Consider the following 22,112-nt stretch of genomic DNA (forward strand, 5'->3'; position numbering starts at 1 on the left):
AGACGTTAGCGCACTTCCTGCAGTCATAGTACCGTAGTAGTGCAGTACTGTATAACAAAAAACAAAGCTTACAACGCTTGACGAGGCAATAACGTTAAATGGCTAAATTTAAAGGTACAGTATGTAAGAAATGTATTTCAATTAATCATAAAATGGCCCTGATATGTCACTAGACATGAAGAAATCATGTTCATTTCAAATACTTATATCACTGACAACAGTGGTCCGGCCAGGATATTGTCATTTAAAAGTGAGAGTTGCAGCCCTCAACTGATGTTATTGTTGTCATTTTGTGTTTTGGTCTGAGGCGCCACCCTCCACCTATCTACCAATCACGAAGTCAGTAGAGTTTCGTCTTCGGGTTGCCAGCTCTGCTCTAGTTACCGCAGCTGCAGCTACGAACGTGTCGGATAAAACATGTATAACGTTACTAAACCTAAAAGACCTCGTTATGAATCCGAACTACGTCGTGACAAAGTCCGAAATAAAACAAGGATTTGTATAGGAGATGCCTTTGAAAGATGGAGACGGCTGAAAACGGAGAAGAATTTGAAGACAGACGCCAACGTTGCTAATTTTCTCCTGGCGAACTTACTTGTACATAATGTAAATGGACATTTCAAATATTCACGACAGTCGTTAACAAAGTTATGCATGTTCGTGCAAAGTAACGCTACGTTAGCGCATACAGAGGAGGTGGGTCATCGAATTGAAAAGGTAAGGAATTGTTTGGGAAATAAAAACGGCGAGTCGTCATTGCTAACATTAGCAATGCATTATGAGCCCGTTTCTCTGTCATTATGCTGAAACGCCGAGGAAAACAACATTAGCACGTCGATTATGGCAATGTGAAACGTAATTGAGACGTATTGAGTAGCCTAACGTTACCTCGGTAACCTGGCAACCTCGAGTCAGGGGGGAGGTTGGAGGGGATACACCATTCTACAGTATTTTGAAAGTGATTGCAGTACCAGTTTTGGCCAGTTTTGGCCACAATCTTACATACTGTTCCTTTAATTTGTTTTTAAAAGTGCTTGCCTGTAACACGGCAGCAAAAGTGCAGTAACCCGGCTGCTCAACTAAATAATCAGCATCTTTTTCGAAAACAGCCAACACAGCAGTAAAGGTGCAGTAACACGGCCGTTTATTGTATCAAAATAACCAGCCTACTATACCAGAAAAGTCAGCCAGATCGATCGCCTTTAACTTAAAAGCAGCTCTCGTACTGCATTTGGGCTCACTTGGTTTGTTTTGCTCTCGTTACCTGGTGCGAACTGTCTGTCTCGCTCTTGCGCTTCCATGATAGCGCGCCCCTGGTGACCGTTAGCTGTAAAAATCCATATATCTGTTGTATAAGCCGCAGGTTCCAAAGCAAGTGACAAAAGTAGCGGCTTATAGTCCGGAAATTACGGTAATTATTAAATTAGTATTACTGCCACACTGACATGTGGATTTTGACTACATAATGTTGATATTAGTGAACTGAAACTGAAACAATTTGGTGGACAATAAACAGAAAAAAATCTCAAGAACAGTTCATGAAGGGGTCAACAAAGGTGTCACACCCCCAAAATAAAGCATATTAAAGACTGGAAAACAAATAGGTAATGTAAATGACTTAAGCACGTTCCACAAACCAATATGTCCTTTTCAGATATCTCAACTTCACAATGGCTACATGGACAATATTTCTTTAACCCATATCATATCATTCTGATGAGAGACTTAACTCTCAGTCAAATGGACGTTGAATAAAATGATTATATACAATACTGGGTACGCATTCAGACACCCCACAACATTAATCAGAATATACCTTTTTTGACATTCTGACAATGATTCTGTCCATTCTGGAACATTCAGTCTAATAGAAATAGAAAAAGATGACCAAGACAACAAGAAAGCTCCTCAAAATGCAGGGAGAGTTTCACCCCAAATCCAACAACCTGAAATTGTACACTAACTGGAAAGATGAAAGTTGCAGACTACTGAGCATCTGAGCCACTTTCCAGGATGAAACAACAGGGATCCAGGAGTACTTCAGGAAAATGCCCCCCTCTGATCAAATGTTTAGCGAATACCTCAGGTAGCAGAAACCCAAGAAGGAAGGGAAAGAAGAGCAGAGGACAAACCCCTGCACAGTGTGTACCACCGGCAGATGGTACTGATGGTACTGAAGTGCCTGATATCAAGAAATCTTACCGACAGTAATGTTACCGGCTGGAAAAGGCTGCACTGTTAGACAGCACAAAGGCACTAACCATGGAAACACAGTAAGAGGTTCTAAATACAAGATCAATAGACGCCAGGCCATAGCAGACAGGGCATCCATGGAACACCATAACCAAGTTTCTGGTTATCTATTCAGTTCAATTCAATTTTATTTATATAGTGTCAATAACAATACAAATTGCCTCAAGATGCTTTACAAAACCTGCCCTGAAACCCGGCCCAACTAAGGCGACATGGGCATGGAAAAACTCCCGGTTGAAGGGAGAAACATTGAGCATAACCTCAAATTTAAGGGGCTCCATCTGTTTGACGCCAGCTGGGTAAACACAGAAAAAGAGAGAGGAGAGAAGGAGAAGAGAGCAGCAAGAGGAACAAGATAAACATATATCTGACATACATACATGTGGCTAAAGCATATGTAGAATCTCATCATGACACAAGCGAGAGTATAAGATAGAGCTGCTAGTGACAATGGTAGTTCTGTTATAGGTGAGGTAATTGGTATAATGATTGAATGCTATAGGCATCATAGGCAGGTTGACTGACAGAAGAAGTGAATAACTGACTCATCAGAGAATGGATGTGGGCCTTCTGAGGGTGTCCTGGTACTTTTTTTTAGTTTTGTCTGATACTAGGTAATGGACTAAGGGTAATGTGCAGAAATGAAGTGAATTTGAACTGTCCTCATACAGCTCTATTCTCATTTATTCTGAAAATAATATTTTTGCCAGCCACCAGTTCATACACAAATTCATTTCACTTTGACCTACACATTGCACTAATGGTTGAATAGAGAAATAACATTTATATGCAGTCCATGTGATGTTCATACTGACCTCTTCGTGTTGCTGCTGTGCTAAATAGTCTGTCTAGGATCAAAGAAGTGTTATGTTGTCATAGAGGTATGTGTATAAAGATTAGGTTTTGATTTAGATGAAATCTTTCCAAAAACAGTTGTAATTCTTGTAGAAGGTGGTACGCACACTGGAACATCATGAACAAAGAGAGAAAGAATAAGTGAAAAAAGTGAGAGATGGGAACAAAACATCAACCAAAAGAGACAGAAGATACAGCTGTTGAGAGATGGATATACTTTCAATTCTCAGTGAAAACAAATGGAAACCGGTGTGCAGTGAGGCCATAGTGTCTAAGCTATGCCTATGTAACCAACACTTTCAGCCTCCAATGGCTGACAGAGCATTGTTCTTACCTACAGGGGGAATTTACCTGTGATTTCAAACCACAAGGGGATGGAGTTGTGCTGCAACGACACTACACCCACTATCTCAGCCACCTTGTCATTCTCCATGATGGTAAAATTGTAGAATGACTCATCAAAGATCAGTGGGAGAGTTGAGGGAGGTGGTCGGTGAATCCACTCAATGTGCAGGCGAGCTGTGGAGGACTTCTGAGGATGCCCATTGTCTGTTGCTTTGATCTGAAGAAATACAAAAGTTCACAGTCAAAGGCACATCTGTTGAGTTAAACATTATATTAAACATAAATTAAATAAGTGACATTATTTATTATGTCTAAATATTCTATTCACTTTACTTCATCCGATTATTTTAACAAATATCTGCCGCTCACTCTTCCTGTGGGACCCAAGATAGCAGACAATGCCAGATGACAACACTGGAAGAAAACTGATTATAAGGACAGGACCAAAACAGTTTTAACATTAAGTGGCAGACCGGTGTTCAGGCACAGGTTTACACTGTTGTGAGAGAGCACATTATCAAAGAAGTCCAAAGCTGTGATTTTTTATCGATCCAGGCAAATGACAGTTTATTCTTCTGATGTCAGCCACAGCGGAATCCATAGGAACTGCATTTAAAGATGGCTATCATTCCTCAGGACCAGAAAAGTAACCATATCTGCCAGGCATATGATGGAGCCAGTGGGATAAGGGGAAAATACAAGATGTGTACCGAAATCCCTACATCCAGTGCTATGCACATCAGCTGATAATGCAGCAGGCCACCTCTCACATATCTAGAGTCAGTTCTGACCCTGATCACATGTGACTTTCACAGCTGTACAATCAACACTATGTTTGAGCACAGAGAGGAACAAGACTTTCTTTACCAACTTTGTACCTTTATCTACTTTATGACGTGTAAATGAAATGTTCATATGAAACTAAATTGAAAACCTTCAAATTAAATGTACTCAGAGCTACTGGGAATTAGAAATCGGAAATTCATCACTTGCAGAAATGACAAGTAGACCGGTTCTAACAATACAAGACAACCTTTCCTAAAGAAGAAACTAAGTAATTCTTTGAAAAGCCTGCCCTGTGCACAACGGAAGTAAACTGACGACAGAGCTGTCATGGTGCTCTGAACCTTTTCCAGTTGTTTAAGACTAACAACCTCGGAGAAGTATTTTCACAGACTCTGATCCTCATCATCACACCGATGACCACTGCAGAAGCCTAGAGGTGCTTCTTACATTTGAAATTAATCACAGGAATTAAAAGTTTTAAAAAATGAATAACAGAAGCACTCCAGTCCAAGAGAGGCTGAATTCACTGGCCACGCTATCAAAGGAAAAGAGAGAGTCAATGAGATGGCTGACTTTAACCAGAGGGTCATTGAGAGATTTGGTAGCCAGAAGGAGAGCAAAATTTAACTTCAAGAAGTCCTTCTGGCCAGTGACTTTTGTTAGCTATTGAGGCCCACTGTCCTCTAGGGATTGCACAGACAAGTCGACTAATTGGTTTTTCAATTTCACTCCTGTGCCATGATGCTTTAAGCATCATGTCCACTTGTCACTGATGACAATAACAACACGGACGTCTCTGAGGAGTGCGTGGAAAAACTTGAAGATGAAGCCCATACTACCATGACATGCAAAATATGCAAGTCAGTTCTGAAAAAGTACTAGTGCAATGCACACTCATCTGAAAAGGCATCTGCTAGTATTACTGGAGGAATGGTCCAAATCCTATCGACAGCAGTCAGTTCTCTTCATCAAATCACCAGCGGTCACAGAGAGTTGGAGGCTGCAAATCAACAATGTGTTGATGAATTTCATAGTCAAATATATTACATCTTTAGCTGCAGTACACAGAGAAGGCTTCAGAGAAATACTGCATTTCTTGGACCCAGCGAAAGCATCAGGGTCAGGTGCGATGTGAGCTGGATGGCAGGCAAGGCAAGGACCTGAGTGTGCTGATCCCTGGCAAAACAGGTTGGTTCTAGGCAATCTGTGTCACCAGTCTGCAGTCTGGAACATCACTTCGCTGGTGCGGAAGATTGAGCAATACCAACTGGATATAGCTGGGCTCACTTCCATATATAGTGGACACCAGTGATGAGGGCAGCTGTCAAGCTGAAGAAGGAGGTATTTTGAATACTGGAAAGGAAAGCGTAATGGATAGTCGAACTCTGAATTCAGAAGGAGCAATGCGGATTCCGTCGTGGTCGTGGAACAATGGACTATGCACCTCATGTACGAAGGGTGCGATGAATTTGTGTATGTCAACAGTAAACATTTTCATTCAATCAGTGTACAGATCGTATGTGATGTGCAAATGCAATTAACCAACATTGTGGCGAGATGCCCTCACACACACTCTCCCACTTACTCCTCTTGTGTTTATTGTTTATGCTGGAGGACAGCGTGCCAAAGAGTAAATTTTTGCGCGCCTCCACTCCAGTGAGTAGCGTCTCCAATTCGCTTTCTGTGTTCTTCTTTTTTCCCCATCTTACTTATTCTTATGTTTTCTGATCGTGCAGAGAGGGGAATCTCAGGTGAAGGGTCAATTTAAATATAATTTACATATTTAAATAGGGACGTGGAGTGGGGCGGTACAACATGTGCTCTATTCCACATTGATTGGGATGTACAAAGGAAATGTGCTTCTGGATCTGAGCGTGCGCCACGTTTCAGTAGGAAATCCACACAAGTCGAGCTTTTTTATAGCCATAGTAAAAATAATCACGATCACAACAATACGCTTTTGCATTTAAATTAAACTGAAACACTGTTTATTTTCAATATAGTAACGCACAAGCTTCCACTTTTAAGAGCAAAGACGATGACAGGCTCAGGCTCAGAAGCAGAATGCAGATAAGTTGGGGGAAATGTTATAATATTTTCAGCCGCGTTGCAACAATTTCAGCAACCTTAAATGACCGTAGAGATAACACAACCCAGTCACAGCAGTTATGGCCACAAGAAGATAACTTCTCCACCATTACATTTTTCATCTCGCACACCCCCGCAGTAATGCCAGTGCTGTATCGGAGTGTTGTGATAAAAAGGGAGCTGAGCTGGAAAGGCAAAGGTTTGGATTTGCCAATCTGTGTTCCAACCACCTACACTACCGGTCAAAAGTTTGGACACATCCTCTCATTTAATGGTATTTCTTTATTTTCACGACTATTTACATTGTAGATTCTCACTGAAGACATAAAAACTATGAATGAACACATATGGAATTATGTAATAACCACAAAAAGTGTGAAATAACTTTGAGGAAATAGATTCTTCAAAGTAGCCTCCCTTTGCTTTGATTTACTTAGTAGTGGTTTTCTAGCAGCTATTTGACCACTGTCAACAAAGCAAAGGGTGGCCACTTTGAGAACTCTAAAATATGAATTATATTTGGAGTTATTTCACATTTTTTTGTTTACTACATAATTCCATGTGTTCATTCAAAGTTTTGATGCCTTCAGTGAGAATCTACAATGTAAACAGTCATGAAAACAAAGAAAAACCATTCAAAGAGAGGGTGTGTCCAAACTTTTGACTGGTAGTGTATGGATGGCATCACGGTTACAAGCAGCTGAAATGAGGTTCCTCCGAAGAGTGGCTGGGTTCAGCCTTAGAGATGGGATGAGGAGCTTGGACATCCTGAGGGAGCTCGAGTAGAGCCGCTGCTCCTTCACATCGAAGGGGGCCAGCTGTGGTGGTCTGGAGACCCAGAACTCACTGGAGGGATTATATATCCTGTTTAGCATTGGAACGCCTCAGGATCCCACAGGAAGATTAACATTTAACATTTAACCAAAATTTAACTAAAAATGTCCCAAAACTACCACACATTAATGTAAAATGATGATGGTGGACATACGGTCAAGATGTCATAGCTCCCTGCAGTGAAGGCCTTGCGTGATGATACTACTGCTGTCTTAGGGTCAATGAAGAACTTCCCATGTTCGTTGCCATCCACAATGCTGTATGAGAGGTCACTGTTGGGCCCTTCGTCTCGATCGTAGGCAAACACACGATAGATGGCCTCGCCCTTCTTTCTGCGTTCTCTTTCTGGAAGTTTCACCTGGTAGACTTTCTCAGGAAATATGGGCTTGTTGTCGTTTTCATCCAGGACCTGAACTATCACCCACACTGTACTCTGCCTGGGACTAGGACCAGCATCTGACACCAGCACCTACAGCATCAAAACAGACTGAGAGATTAAACACAATACATACACATACAAAATGCATTTCCATTTATAGACTGGATCTTTCTGAGGCACCTTTCATACATTTTAGAACCAGTTTGAACCTCTGCCTTATCCTCAAAGGAGGCAGTCTGAGCTAACAAAGACCTTGTCTTTGTATTTCAGTGTGCCTTACCTCACGTAAGCATGGTATTAACATTCTATTTAAGCTGTAGAGTAACAAATAACAATAAATGACAAGGATCACTGAAATACAATGGTATCTAACTAACAAAACAAAAACAGCTTAATGTTTGAACTAATGTCAGGTGAAGGAACCTTACAGTTGGAAATTTATATGACCAAAGTGAGATACAGCACAATGATGCAATGGTGGAAGGATATTTAGCCAACCATAAAATGTGTGATTTGAGACAAATATAAACATGTTTGAGTCTTGTTCTTGTGCTGCCGGTTTTTTTGCTGTCCTTCAGACCAACCTTGTAAAACCACTGATAGGATTTCTTGATTTCAGCTACTCCCTCTACCTACCGATGATACATCCCAAGACGGGTCTTGGTCTTTCACAGTGTTACCTCTTCTTCCTCATCACCCTCTGTCTTCTGCTGCCTGAGAAACTTCCTTAACTGTTCATCCCAGAGGGAGGCAAAACCCTTCAGAGTTGAATATTTTTCATCTGTCCTTTGCTATCTCCATACATTTGTTTGTCCTCTGTTACCTAATGTCTGTAAAGAACTGAGCTGAGTGTACATATACACACATTTACATTACCTACACATTGTTCTCACCTCTAGAATGTGTTCTGTTTGTTGTTCGCGATCCAGTTTCCGGTAAGTTGTAGTGATCAGTCCTTAGACAGAAAACACCAGAGCACAATTAAAAAAGAAGCTAACATAAACACATGCACACACACCCACATAGTACCAGTAAGTCAAATGAGCAAAGTGACATCATCACAATAGCCACCTTGTTGTAATCACACGTACTAGGAAAAGGGGAGAGAAAGAAAGAGGAAGAGGGGGAAAGTGGGGAAAAATAACAGTAATTGAATGTCCTGATGGCTGTTGAGTGGGACGAGGCTTGTATCAAATAGAGAACTTAAAAAAGGGATAGAGGGGAAGTGAGGAGAGAGCCATTTAGTGTCATAAGTGTCATAATGCAGTGGTTCATGTCTGACAACCAAATGTACAATAATTGTTGAGATTTGAATAATTCTTTCCTGGGTTCATACATTTTCTATCGAGTAATACAAAAACACACATCCACTTTACTCCAATAATAATACAATAGTAAAATAAAACAGCTCTTCCAAATATAACTGAAGTGTATAAATATAAATCCAATTGGTGTAACTGGGTGTCATCACTGTCGACATGAATACCAATCTTACCATATTTACGGCTATTCTTTCATTGCAAATTTGAAACCACAAATTTAACGCCCTCAGAGTTAAAATTAACACTCATACAGTGTTTATATGGGAACGAGTGAAATAGTGTTAATTTAACGCTTTTGAAAGAGTTTTTAACACTATAAGTGAGTTGAATAACAAACTCTTACTGTGTAAAATATTAACACCAAAATGGATGACAATAACACCAAGTTGGTGTCTCATTTGAGAGACTCATTGAGTTACTGGTTAGCATTGCCCTGGTGATCAGTTAACACACTAATGAGTGTTAAGATGTGTACACTGTTGGTATAACCGTCTCATCGTGTTCAATAATCACACCAAAAAGCACTTCAATAAAAAAGCATTTATTTTTCCATATCAACACATACACACACCAGTGCCATGCACTGGGACCAATTTGGGGGTTCAGTGTCTTGTCTTGCAGGGAATGAGCTTCTCATCCATCACAACATAGAACTGGCTGATGGCCTGTTTGTGGGTTACAGAAGGTATGGGTGACGTTGCCCTCCCTGGTTCATTAGGTGATCTTCTATGCTCTTGCATGACTGGAAAATAACACATCAAGGTACATCATTACATTGTGTTAAGTCTATTTCCATTAATCACAAAAAAAATAAAAAATTAAAATAATATAGACTTTAACATACCTTGTAAAACACAACTAGATGGTCCATCGCCTGGGCTGCAATGATCTTCATTATAATCACACTTTTGTCACAATTTTTGTGCCATTCCGTTACTTACAATACGTGACCCTCTCAGAGTTATAGGGTAAAATGAGGCATCATCTCAATTTAGCATCTCTCTTTTGTCACATTTAACCTTTAATGAAATACCTGAGCAATCCTGTAGTGATTCATCATTGTACCGATTCCTAGCAGACTTGAGCAAACTCTGGAGCACTGGTGCACATTTCCTTTATACGACATGTGCCACTTCTCAAATAGATTTGCTGTTGTTTTTGGTCCAAAAAGGATGTGAAAATCTTGAAGTATCTGCAGTAACAGACAAAAAAAAATAATTTTTAATTCTCTGATTTCAGTTGTGGTTACAGAAAATGAGACATGCAGTATGCAAGTCTTTTTTTTTTTTTTTTTCCTTCAATTTGTAACGTTTGCACTTGACCTAGGAGCTTCCCCTGTTGTTTTGGATGCATGCAATGTCACTTTTTTACAGAAATGTATCCAGTCAAGTCTATACTTACCGGCCTTAAGTGTCCAGCAGCCTTGGAAACACAGAGTTGGTTATGTGTGATTCCTCGGGATTGTGGATGAAGCGTTGTCTATACGTCTTCTTTAACATGTCATCCCAACATGCTACGCGCAAAAAGTAAAAATAAACTTCAGCCCATCTCCAGAAAAAAATCTGCAGCTCAATAAAAAATAATTTTCTTTAACATATCAAACTTTGCCTTAAGTTTGCATTATGACAACCTGACATGTAAAAAATCAGCCTACATTTACTTACCAAGGCTGAGACTTCCGTCCTGGTCGTGCTGATTGCTACAAATCAAATGATACATCTGATTAATACATTTGTTTATTCAGCGTAATGAAAGATGAATGTCATCCAGTTTTGGAAAAAGCTGTCCATGAACCCGACAGTGTAATGTAATTTCCTGTTTCTACTCCGGGGTGTCTGTGCACAAATTTTAAACCGCATTGTAAAGAATGGAGGACAAGATGGCATTGATAGAGGAATATTATGAAAGAGGACATACATATAATGTAATTCTTGATATGCTTTCAACCCATCATGACAATGACATGTTGATTCCGATGGACATGTTGATGTCCATCGGAACCTTGAAAGCATGGAGATGGGGCAACTACGTCCTCATTGTGCGTCACCTCGGCCTCTTTAAATAATGCCAATGTCTTTCCGCAAGACATACAGAAATGTGGCAACAACTGATACTTCTTTCCACGTGTGGACAGTACATGTTGTCTGCATTCAAAGCGCATCACGGGTTCTGTCCACCCGGCAACAAGAAGTGTTGTCCCTACACTTTCCGTAATCTGAAATGTCACTGTATTTTCTGTAGCCTAATGTTGTTGTGTTTTCTGAAATGTTGTTGTGTTTTCTGAAATGTCATTGTGTTTTCTAAAATGTTGTTTTCTGAAACATAGTAGTGTTAATTTTAGCATTACAGAAGAGACAGTGTGCCAGTTTGAAAGAAAATAACACTCTACTTTCATAAAGAGTTTAGCCATAGTGTCCTAAAACGACTGAACCAACATCCTCGATGGGCAGTGGCACATTCTAACAAGCAATTAGTTAACACTACAAAACCACGGCACCATTGACTCATTGTTTACAGTAAGTTACCAACAACAGCAAGAAAACATATGCATGTTAAAACACAAAACTTGAGAACTTAATACTCACCAATCTTTCCTTCTCACGCTTGAAGTGAGTGACAGAAAATGGCTGTCGTCCGAATCCTCGATAAGTTCACCTACTCAAATGCTCGGATGTTACGCCCAGTGGTGTCAACTCTGAGATTTAACCCCTTCAGCATAAGATTTAACACCAGCAGAAACCTCGTTCTATTAGAATCAACTCCAGAAGTTCAACACTTTACTCTAGATTGGCCTAACACTGCAAATTTAACATTCGTGAATTTGCTGTGTTGCGAACAGTTTCCAGTGTGATTCAGCGTTGGCCTTGTTAGCCCCTGGAATATGTTTGACTAAGCTGGAGTCTTTGATTTCGCGTTTCGCAAAATAGAGGGGGTGTGCCGTTGAATGTGGAAATTCGATGTGGTGTGCCCTGGGCTAGTGTGCGGGACTGTGCTTCCTTTATACTGTAAACCAGCCACCTCGTGATAGCTAACAGGAGCTACACTATGTCAGTCTGCACCAGCTACAGGGGTATGACCAACTACCGGTACTAAGTAGTTTTGCATGATGCAGAACTGTGCTTCCAATAAACTACATTTATTGTTCAGATTCAAGATGAATGGCGTGCGCAATTCCTTTTGAGTCTGATTTGGGTGCTGTTTGGTCCAAGGTAGAACATCTAAGAGGCAGACAAACTTGTAAGAAGTTACCTTCCAGGTCCTAAACAAAAAACATGGCTAGAAAAAGGGTTGTGGGGGACCTATAGGTGTGGTTCTTGCAGTCATTGTGAGGGTCATTCAAAGCAAGACTTTTTGTGATCTGAGAACGCAGAGAGAATTTAAGACCAATGGTTTTATTAACTGCAACGGCATTTTAAAGTTGTCCAGTTAGGACATGTCATTTTTGTAATAAAGACATTTTAATTAAGGAGTGCCTCGGCTATCAGAGAATTCCTTCTCTAAACTACATTTATCATTCGAACCATTACAACTAAAAAAGAGCCAGAGGAATAAGTAAACATGTGGCACACCGAGCAGAGGAACTAAGATGAAGCAGAAGCAGAGGGAGATATTTAAGATATTGCTAACCGCTAAGGTAACAGACCAGACATAGCAGCTTAATGGGGTAAATCTTAACATTTAACATGTAACTTTGGAGTACAAATGGTTTAGAAAGATATTTGTATGAATCCCCACTTTACACAGGCAGTTTTTATGATCTTAGATGAGCTAATACAATCTATAAACAACACTACAGGGACTGGAAGTGATGCAATACACTGTCTGGAAGAATATGTTCAGGGAAAACATCATTTTGAATGATAAATCTTGCATAAAAACATGAATTTGGTTCCATCTAAAATAAGAAAATGCGTGTGCCTCGAGCTACCGCTTCAGATCCGACCTCAGTTTTGAGCTCTATATCATCATGACATCGTTTAAGGTGCAGCAGAATATTGTGCAAATCAAATTACTGTATTAATGACCCTTGATCTTTTTCTGACATATTGTCTGACCATTTGTTAGTATCATTTGAATGAATAAAAATGGAATATACAGCAAGTGTAAGGAGATTTTAATGCAATATGACTATCTGATGATGCTGTAATTCAAATGGATAATTATTGTTAAATCCCAAGTTACTTCATGTCTGCATCTTGTGATGTCATTGATTTACCACTCCTCCAGAACCTACATAAAGCCTCCCAAAAGGCCTTGAGACCCTTTTCCCTCCAAAAGAACTTAACATATGAGTGAATCATGGACATTGCTGGAAAGCGTGACAGTGTGGATCCTGTGTTTAAATGTGCACCCTACAAGAGATGTCCAGCTTTCACATGGTCCTTCGAACCAGATGAACATCACTGTGGAAATATGGATCCACATGCCGTTTCAACTGCAGATGAGGTACAAGGAGCAAGACCCAAGCGAGACAGATTGCCTCCAAGGTATCTGGAAAATTACCAAACTGAACGTGTAATAATTATTGTATTATTTACTTCAGTTCCATGCACCAATAAATGGAGGGCGGCTGCTAAAACTTTATGCCTAACTAAATTGATTATTTTGTTGAGAGCACTACATTCTCACCTCTCCACACAGTTTCCCCTCTGAAAAAGAAAGTCAGAAATCAGAGAAGTCTAGTTCTGTGGTATAATTCACAAATGCACAAAGTGACATTATGCTAATTAGGAGAAGTCTATGTAAGTTTAACACATAAAAAAGGCCCTGCGTAATGCTAGAATTGCATAATGTTATTGGTCTGGTATTGTTCACAAGAACAATCCCACATTTCTTTTCAGCCCTGTAGCCAGGCTGAATCATTGCTCTGAGCCATGTATTTGTTTAGCTCCTAGTAGAAATTACATGAGTTTCTTAACTAATACATTTGTAGCCATTAGAGATTTAATTAGAGACATTCTTGCCACCACTGACAAAGATGTTAAAGCAAGTACGGAGGCATTAGAAACATCTGTTGGACCTAATCCATATTGGACAGTCTCTCTCCACTAGACCTTTCTGAGGTAACTTCAACAATTAACTCTACTATATTAAACCTACAGTCACAATCTTTTACTGTTAGGTTACTGTAATGAAGCATTTACCTAGAAGTCTACCCACGACCCCTAGTTTTAGTCAACGCCAGGCCTATATCCAGCTGTCCCTTTATTTCTGAAATTCAGGAAAAAGCTCTTGCTAATATACCTTATCCTGTATATATAATTTATATTCTTCCATTTCTTGTACATTTGTTCATATGCTAATATGATAATTTGTACATTTTGGCTTATACTATTTCTATTTTATCTTACTAGATTTTATTCTACTTATTTTTTTTCCTATTTTATTTTATTTAATCTTTTCTTTTTATCTGAGGTTCTTAAGAGTGTGTTTTTTATGTACAGCTAAGCTACTGCAACCAAGCAATTTCCCTTGTGGATCAATAAAGTTTATCTAAGTCTAAGTTATCTAATCAGTCAAGTAAGCAGTTAAGCAGGGATGGTTTGTGGGTTTTCATGTTTTACAGTACAACATAGGACAGAAACAGCAACACATATAATATTTTACTACGGAGACTATAAGGTGTAATTTGGGTTAAAGAAACTACGTTAGAGTAGTTTAAATCTTATTTATCAGGCTGACAAATTACTCACCAGTTCGGGTATTGATTGTGAAGAAATTCTGTGGATTTCCACTAATAATGCGGTAGTTGAGCCTTGCAGCAGTATTGGGGGGTGTGGCATCTGGGTCTTGGGCCTGGATCTGAATGACAGAAACATCCCTTGGTGAATTCTCAGGCACTGATGGCCGGTACAATGGCTCGGAGGTCAGCGGGTTGTTGTCATTAACATCCTCCACTTGGACGAACACCTCTATAGTGGTGAACTGAGGAACCACACCACGATCAGTGGCATACACTGTAAGCCAATAGGAGTCCTTGGTTTCCCGGTCCAGCATATCAGTGGTGTAGATCACCCCTGGAGGAGGAAGAGACAAAAAGAACAAAGTTTTCAGTGTGGCTGCAGTAAAACTAGTCTACAGGTCAGACAACACATTACAGTTTCCTCTCAGCTTTTCTAAGACACAGTAAACCAACAGTCAGATACGTGTATCTATGACAGATGTATGTTTATCTTGCTGTTCTCTTCTCTCTTTCTTCTGTCTGTACCCAGCTAGCCTTAGGCAGATGGGTCCCTCCATATGAGCTGGGTTCTGCTCAAGGTTTCTTCCTGTTAAAAGGGAGTTTTTCCTTGCCACCGTTGCCTTCAGGCTTGCTCTGGGGGTTTAAGGCCGGATTTTGTAAAGTGTCTTGAGGCGATTTGTATTGTTATTGACGCTATATAAATAAAATTGAATTGAATTGAATTAAAAGTTAATTTTTATAACACATGCATAAACCCACTATGTCTCCCCAGAACCTAATGTTATTCCTTCAATGTAAACACGGACGGGCTCAGTAAACACCACTGAAATCTTTTAGGCCTATCCTATCACCACAAAAAGCAAGTCTGTCTAGCCACTCATGGACATGTTGGAACATTATCATTTTGGGAACCTATTGTATTTGTTTTGGTTATTGTTGTTATTTAATATTGATAATAGTTGTAATGGCAAGGGTGGTATACCGTCACCAGTATTACAATGTATAGTTATAGTTGCGTGTAATTTTTTGGACAAAAGACAGTAATTTAGTCAAACAATTTTCCAAATTATCTGAGAATTCAGTTACAAAAAATGGTGAAAATACAACTTTAAGGGGTGCGGTTAGTTTTTCAAAGGAATACTGTTCACCTCATCCATTTTTCAGTCTTTTATGCAAATCAGCCAAATCTAAATTCTACACTGCCTGGCCAAAAAAAAAGTCGCCACCAAAAAAAGGTCACAAACTCTAATAGGTTCAAGGTTCTTTATTGGCCATTTGTGCATAAACCAACAGTCCAGGCACATTGGAAATCTTGTGCAGGGCTCTCAGAGTCAACAATTTAGGTAGTTAGAAAGAAACTTAAGTCAAGTATAAAATATAGAAATCTCTATACAACGTTAGGAAATGAGGCACTATAGTAAGAAAAATATAAATACAAAATATAGAAACATACAACATTAGAGAGCGCGAGAGAGAGAGAGAGAGGCAGAGAGAGAGGCAGAGAGAGAGGCAGCGAGAGAGAGAGAGAGAGTATTAGGAATATTGCACTGATAAACTATTGCACATTTATCGGAGAACTACACGTTGATCAGGAAATTTCACATTTTACGGGGGGATATGGCACATTGTCCTATTTCACAGATAATAATAAATCAACTATTGCACATGTAATATTTCGTTGAACCACCTTTAGCTTTGATTACAGCACAAATTCACTGGAGCATTGTTTCGATAAGCTTCTGCGATGTCACAAGATTTTCCATCCAGTGTTGCATTAATTTTTCAAAGCCTTCTCCAGCAAATCCCAAAGATTCTCAGTGGGGTTAAGCTCTAAACTCTGTGGTGGCCAATCCATGTGTGAAAATGATGTCTCATGCCCCCCGAACCACTCTTTTACAAATTGAGCCCGATGAAACCTGGCAATGACATCTTGGAATATGCCCGTGCCATCAGGGAAGAAAAAAATGCATTGATGGAATAACCTGGTCATTCAGTATGTTCAGGTATTAAGCTGACCTCATTCATTGGGCACATAATGTTGCTGAACATAGACCTGACCAACCGCAGCAACTACCCCAACAGGCTTGTACAGTAGGCACTAGGCATGATGAGTGCATCACTTCATCTGCCTCCCTTCTTACTCTGATGCGTCCATCATTCTGGAACAGGGTAAATCTGGACTCATCAGACCACATGACCTTTTTCCATTGCCTTTTCTTCCAGTTAGCCTCACTGATTAGTGATTTTCTTAAGGCTACACAGCTGTTCAGTCCCAATCCCTTGAGTTCAATTTGCATTGTACGTGTGGAAATGCTCTTACTTTCACTATTAAACATAGCCCTGAGTTCTACTGCTGTTTTTCTTTGATTTCATTTCACCAAACATGTAAGTGATCGCCGATTACGATCAATCAGGATTTTTTTCCAACCACATTTCTTCCTCGAAGACGATGGTTCCCCACTATCCTTCCAATTTTTAATAATATGTTGGACAGTTCTTAACCCAATTTTAGTAGTTTCTGCAATCTCCTTAGATGTCATGTAACATCATCAGTTTGTATCATAAGATTCCACATGTACGCTTTAGTCAGATATGTGTATCTATGACAGATGTATGTTTATCTTGCTGTTCTCTTCTCTCTTTCTTCTGTCTGTACCCGGCTGGCCTTAGGCAGATGGGTCCCTCCATATGAGCTGGGTTCTGCTCAAGGTTTCTTCCTGTTAAAAGGGAGTTTTTCCTTGCCACCGTCGCCTTCAGGCTTGCTCTGGGGGTTTCAGGCCGGGTTTTTGTAAAGCGTCTTGAGACGATTTGTATTGTTATTGACGCTATATAAATAAAATTGAAAACTGAATTGATGTTTTCTCTGCTTGATGCATGTCAGTGATTTGACCCTTCTCAAACAGACTAACTGAATTGAATTGAATTTAATTAATCTTTTCCATGACCATGGAATGTCTCTTTCAACATGTTTCTTTAAGAAATGAGAAGCTACTTATTGCCAGAGATGTAAAAAGTACTTGAAAAAAATAGCTAAGTAAAAGTACAAATACCATAACTGAAAATGACTTTGGTAAAAGTTAAAGTCACTCATAAGAAAATCACTTGAGTAAAAGCCTTAAAGAAGCTCACATTAAATGTACTTAAGTATCAAAAGCATCTTGTGAAACGATATACTCAAGTATCATGAGTACAAGTACTATAGTATGCATAAAAAGAAGCAAAACAACCAAAAATGGTTCTCCCCTTGTTCTCTTCATTTCACTTTCAGGTGAATGAAATAGATGTGGTATGATAGAACAAAAAAACACCTGTAGAGTGAGTGAATCAAGTGTCTCGTGTCTGCCTGAGAACAAAATAAAGCGTCTGTCTGCCTAAGAACACAAAAAAGTGCCTCCTATCTCCAAGTCACAGGTGACTGACGTCTTCTACCGAAGGAGATGCTGTCAGTATGGTAACGTCAGAGCCCGTCTACGGAGAGCCTTCCCACTCTCTATTAAGTCCCATTGTAACGTATTTTGGTTGCAGTTCCACCAGATTTCCACTGGGGGCGATCGCCATGAGTGCAACATGAATGAGAGTCTATGGAGCTAAACGGCTAAATGTGTCTCTTTCACCCGATTGTCGTTGAGAAATCTCAGATTTGATTGTGGGTTTTGCAAGTTCAACATGGGTTATAGGTCAAAAGTTGAATGAACGAGAACTTATGTCCTTTCGTTTTCTTACAGGTTGAGTTGTTGTTGCCCATAACACGCTAGCATTGTGCTAATGAATGCTGATTGGTCAGTGAAGGACTGATTACGACCAGATCCTGCTTGACGGCATCGTGGCATCCGAAGCGGGACCAGAATGTTAAGGCGGACTTTTTCGCCCAAGTTTTTTTGTTTCAACGTAACAACTTTTAAAACAACAAAACAAAAACTCTTCTAGCACGTGTATTTACCTGTGTCAGCTGTGTTGTCCATGCCTCGAGAGAAAAGAAAGTGCAGAGCGCGAAAGCACCAAAGCAGTGACTGAAGGATTGCCGTAAAGCAGTATCTCTGGTCGTACGATGTGTATGACGTCACTGACATTTTAAAATACTTTTTAAAGCAAATAAGTGACTCTAAAAAATCTAACACCCAGCAATGTGTCATTTCTTTGCATCTCCTTTCAAATACAATATTCAAATTACTGCATAAAAAATTATATCCTGAGAAAAGTGGATTTTGAGGGGTATTGCTCCATAGACCTCCATTCATTCTGCACTCGTCCTGAGAGCGCCCTCATATGGAACCAGAGTGGAACTGTAACCAGTTCAGAAGCCGGACGTTCACTGACAGTGGAAGTTCTCCCCTTAATAGACATTCTCTGGTAACGTCTTCCGTGTCTTTCTCATCAGCGTTAACTGCGGAGGTAGCCATGTTGATGACCGCCTCCCCGCGCATCCCGTCCTTACCTCTAAACCTCGTGAGAGTACCGTACGTTGTTCTTCTCGTCCTCTCGGTCACGCCCATTCCAGATAATCCTTTGATTATTAATTATATTTCTATTTTAATTTGTAACAAGTAACGAAGTGGCAAACATCACAGTAACAGAGTAAAAGTATATTTTTTAACTTTTAAATGTAGTAGAGTAAAAGTAAAAGTCCTGATTTTAAAAAAAACTCAAGTAGTGTAACGAAGTATATCTACTTCGTTACTATACACCTCTGCTTATTGCATCAGTTGGGGTTAAATAATTTTGTTGCCAGCTGAAAGATAATCACCCATCCATGCAGTAATCATCCGATAGGAGGCTCGTACCTATTTGCTTAGTTAAATCCATGTGGTGACTTTTTATTCACCAGGCAGTGTATAAATACTAGGGGTGGGACTTGATTGAAAAAACTGAATCTAATTAATTAGAGGCTTTGTAATTAATTAATCTTGATTAATCACATTCTAATTGCATGACAATATTTGCCCCAAAAAGCAAAATTTTTTAATAATGGATTTTGGTGGACAACTGAATCAAATAATAGACACAGACATGAATATTGTAAACTCAAGCTCTTTTAATGTCTGGGAAAATGCATTTAATTGCATTTCAATTCAAAACAGTAGAAAAAGAAAGAAAATATCCCTGGCTACTACTACTAATCTAATCTAAAATAATCTACTCCAGCCGACTCCTCCGACGGGCCACGGAGATCCAGGACAACCACCCAAGACACTCTCTTTTCACCAGCCTTCCCTCTGGCAGACTCAGATTCATGCGAGCCCGCACAAACAGACTTAAACACAGTTTCTTCCCCATAGCTGTGAAAAGACTGCTGCAGGAACCATGACCCCCCCCCCCCCACCCCAACCAACCAACCAAACACACACACACTACCTCCCACACCAAATAAACGGACCACTACGTTTTTACAACTGTTCTTTGCACTAGTGTAAATACAGACTATTTATATATAATATTTTTACTGCACCTTAACATTTATTACTTATATTACTTTTTTTTTTTCTATGCCTGTGACATGTAGCTGCCACAAGAAATGGTGCTAAACGGAATTTCGTTGTATTCTTGTACAACGATAATAAAGCTTCTTCTTCTTCTTCTTTGGCCAAAACTGAACAGACCTAAAGGGGTCGCATTAACCGAATATTTTCCGTCATTGACCCCTAACTGTGAAAAAAAGGCCATCTGCCATTTTGACAGATTGCAATTCACACCCCTGACCACTTGGTGGCAAGTGAGGTTATTAATTGTCTTGTCTCTAATCGCAGTTTCCATTCCAAACATTGCAGAACTTTTGTCAGTGCACGATTTCCTGGTACACCGGTTACACTGATGCACACGTCAGAGCTCGGCTAACGGCTACCAACATGGAGGAATTGGATGAAAGCACGGTTCTAGGACTGATGGAAGGAAAATTTTGTTTTAAAAAACTACCTGATGGAAGACTTAACAAAAGCGGGGTGGCTCAAGATAGTACCGGTGAATTAACGAGAAACAACACAGATAGTTTGCACATTTTCAATGAAAACTGGCAGCGAAGTTACTCCAGTATAGTGTACAATCGTCAGGAAGTACTAAACTTGACATAAAACAGTAGTTCTGGACACGTAGATGCAGCCATACTGGAGCTTCTACGCAGCCTTGGATTGCTACGGCGGCTTATGGCGGCCGGTGATGCAGCGGAGCCTTGTACCAGCGGGCTCCACCAGTGGAGGAGACGGAGACGGTGCGACAGAAAGCGTGCGGGGCTAATAGCTAAGCTGAAAACTAACCCCTTTAGAGCGCCGCTCCCCTCCGTCCTGCTCTCCAACGTTCGCTCCCTGGAGAACAAACTGGACCCTGGATATAACAACTAGACGGGAGATGAGGGACTGCTGCACCATTATTCTCACGGAGACCTGGCTGAATCCATGAGTACCAGATAACGCCGTTAGTTTGGAGGGGCTAACAATATTCAGGCAGGACAGAAGCAGCTCTCTGACCAGCAAATCCCGAGGTGGTGGTGTTTGCATATACATCAACAACAACTGGTGCAACAAGGGAGAGGTGATATCTAGTCACTGCTCTCCTGATGTGGAGCTACTGACTGTGAAATGTAGTCCATTTTATCTACCTCGGGAATTCACTGTTATCATCATCACAGCAGTGTACATTCCCCCCAATGCAAACACCAGAGAAGCCTTGAATATCCTCTACCGCTCCATCAGTGACATTCAATCTGCACATCCGGACGGAGTTTTCATGGTGGCAGGGGACTTTAATCAGGTCAACACGAGAACTGTGTTTCCTCACTTCCACCAATATGTGGACTTTGCCACAAGAGGTGAGAATATGCTGGATTTGATCTACACCAACATCAAGGAGGCATTCAAGGCAGCACCCCGCCCCCACCTCGGCTCCTCAGACCATCTCTCTGTGATGCTAATTCCTGCATAAAAACCTCTGTTAAAGGTGCAGTAGGCAGGATTGCGAAGATCCAGGACTTAGCCCAAAAAATTTGAACATCGACAACTTCTCAGTCCCTCCCCACTTTCCGCTAAAGCCCAAAACGGTCTCCCATGCCCCTCCCCCCACAAGGGAGAGCTGTGCACGATAGAGCGCGTGCATATTGGCCCTGGAATACTGTGCACGAGCAGAGAACCGAGAGAGAGCGAGTAAACAAACTAGCATGGAACACACCGACGTAGTTTTTATAATACCCTTCGTTATTGCTAAATAATTTGACCTAAAGTACAACGATACAGTCGTTATACTTTAGGTCAAAATATTTAGCAATAGTCAACTTTGGGGATGTTTCTGAAAGTAGCCTACATCGGTGATGTTTGCTATCAGTAACAGTTAGAAGCATTCATTGTGGCGTTTTATTCCACAGTTTAGATTTATCAATTTGCTATGTGGTAGATATACACTATATTACCAAAAGTATTCGCTCACCCATTCAAATGATCAGAATCAGGTGTTCTAATAACTTGGCCTGGCCCCAGGTGTATAAATTCAAGCACTCAGGCATGCAGACTGTGAAACAAGACATTTGTGAAAGAATGGGCCGCTCTCAGGAGCTCAGTGAATTCCAGCGTGGAACTGTCATAGG

The 22,112-nt window shown here is 40.3% G+C and overlaps 1 protein-coding gene across 1 annotated transcript in view; it reads right to left on the reverse strand.

The window, feature by feature from the left end:
• fat3a (FAT atypical cadherin 3a) overlaps positions 1-22,112 on the reverse strand; it is a 205,130-nt gene that overhangs the window by 162,757 nt on the left and 20,261 nt on the right. Inside the window, exons 2-5 of the mRNA XM_084558754.1 lie at positions 14,556-14,879; positions 8,434-8,495; positions 7,316-7,630; positions 3,460-3,670 (exon numbers count right to left, since the gene is read on the reverse strand). Coding sequence (XP_084414880.1) covers positions 3,460-3,670; positions 7,316-7,630; positions 8,434-8,495; positions 14,556-14,879 — 912 coding nt within the window. The remainder of the gene's footprint in view (positions 1-3,459; positions 3,671-7,315; positions 7,631-8,433; positions 8,496-14,555; positions 14,880-22,112) is intronic.

The sequence above is a fragment of the Chelon labrosus genome, assembly GCF_963514085.1.
Source record: "Chelon labrosus genome assembly, chromosome: 13".
Lineage (NCBI taxonomy): Eukaryota > Metazoa > Chordata > Actinopteri > Mugiliformes > Mugilidae > Chelon > Chelon labrosus.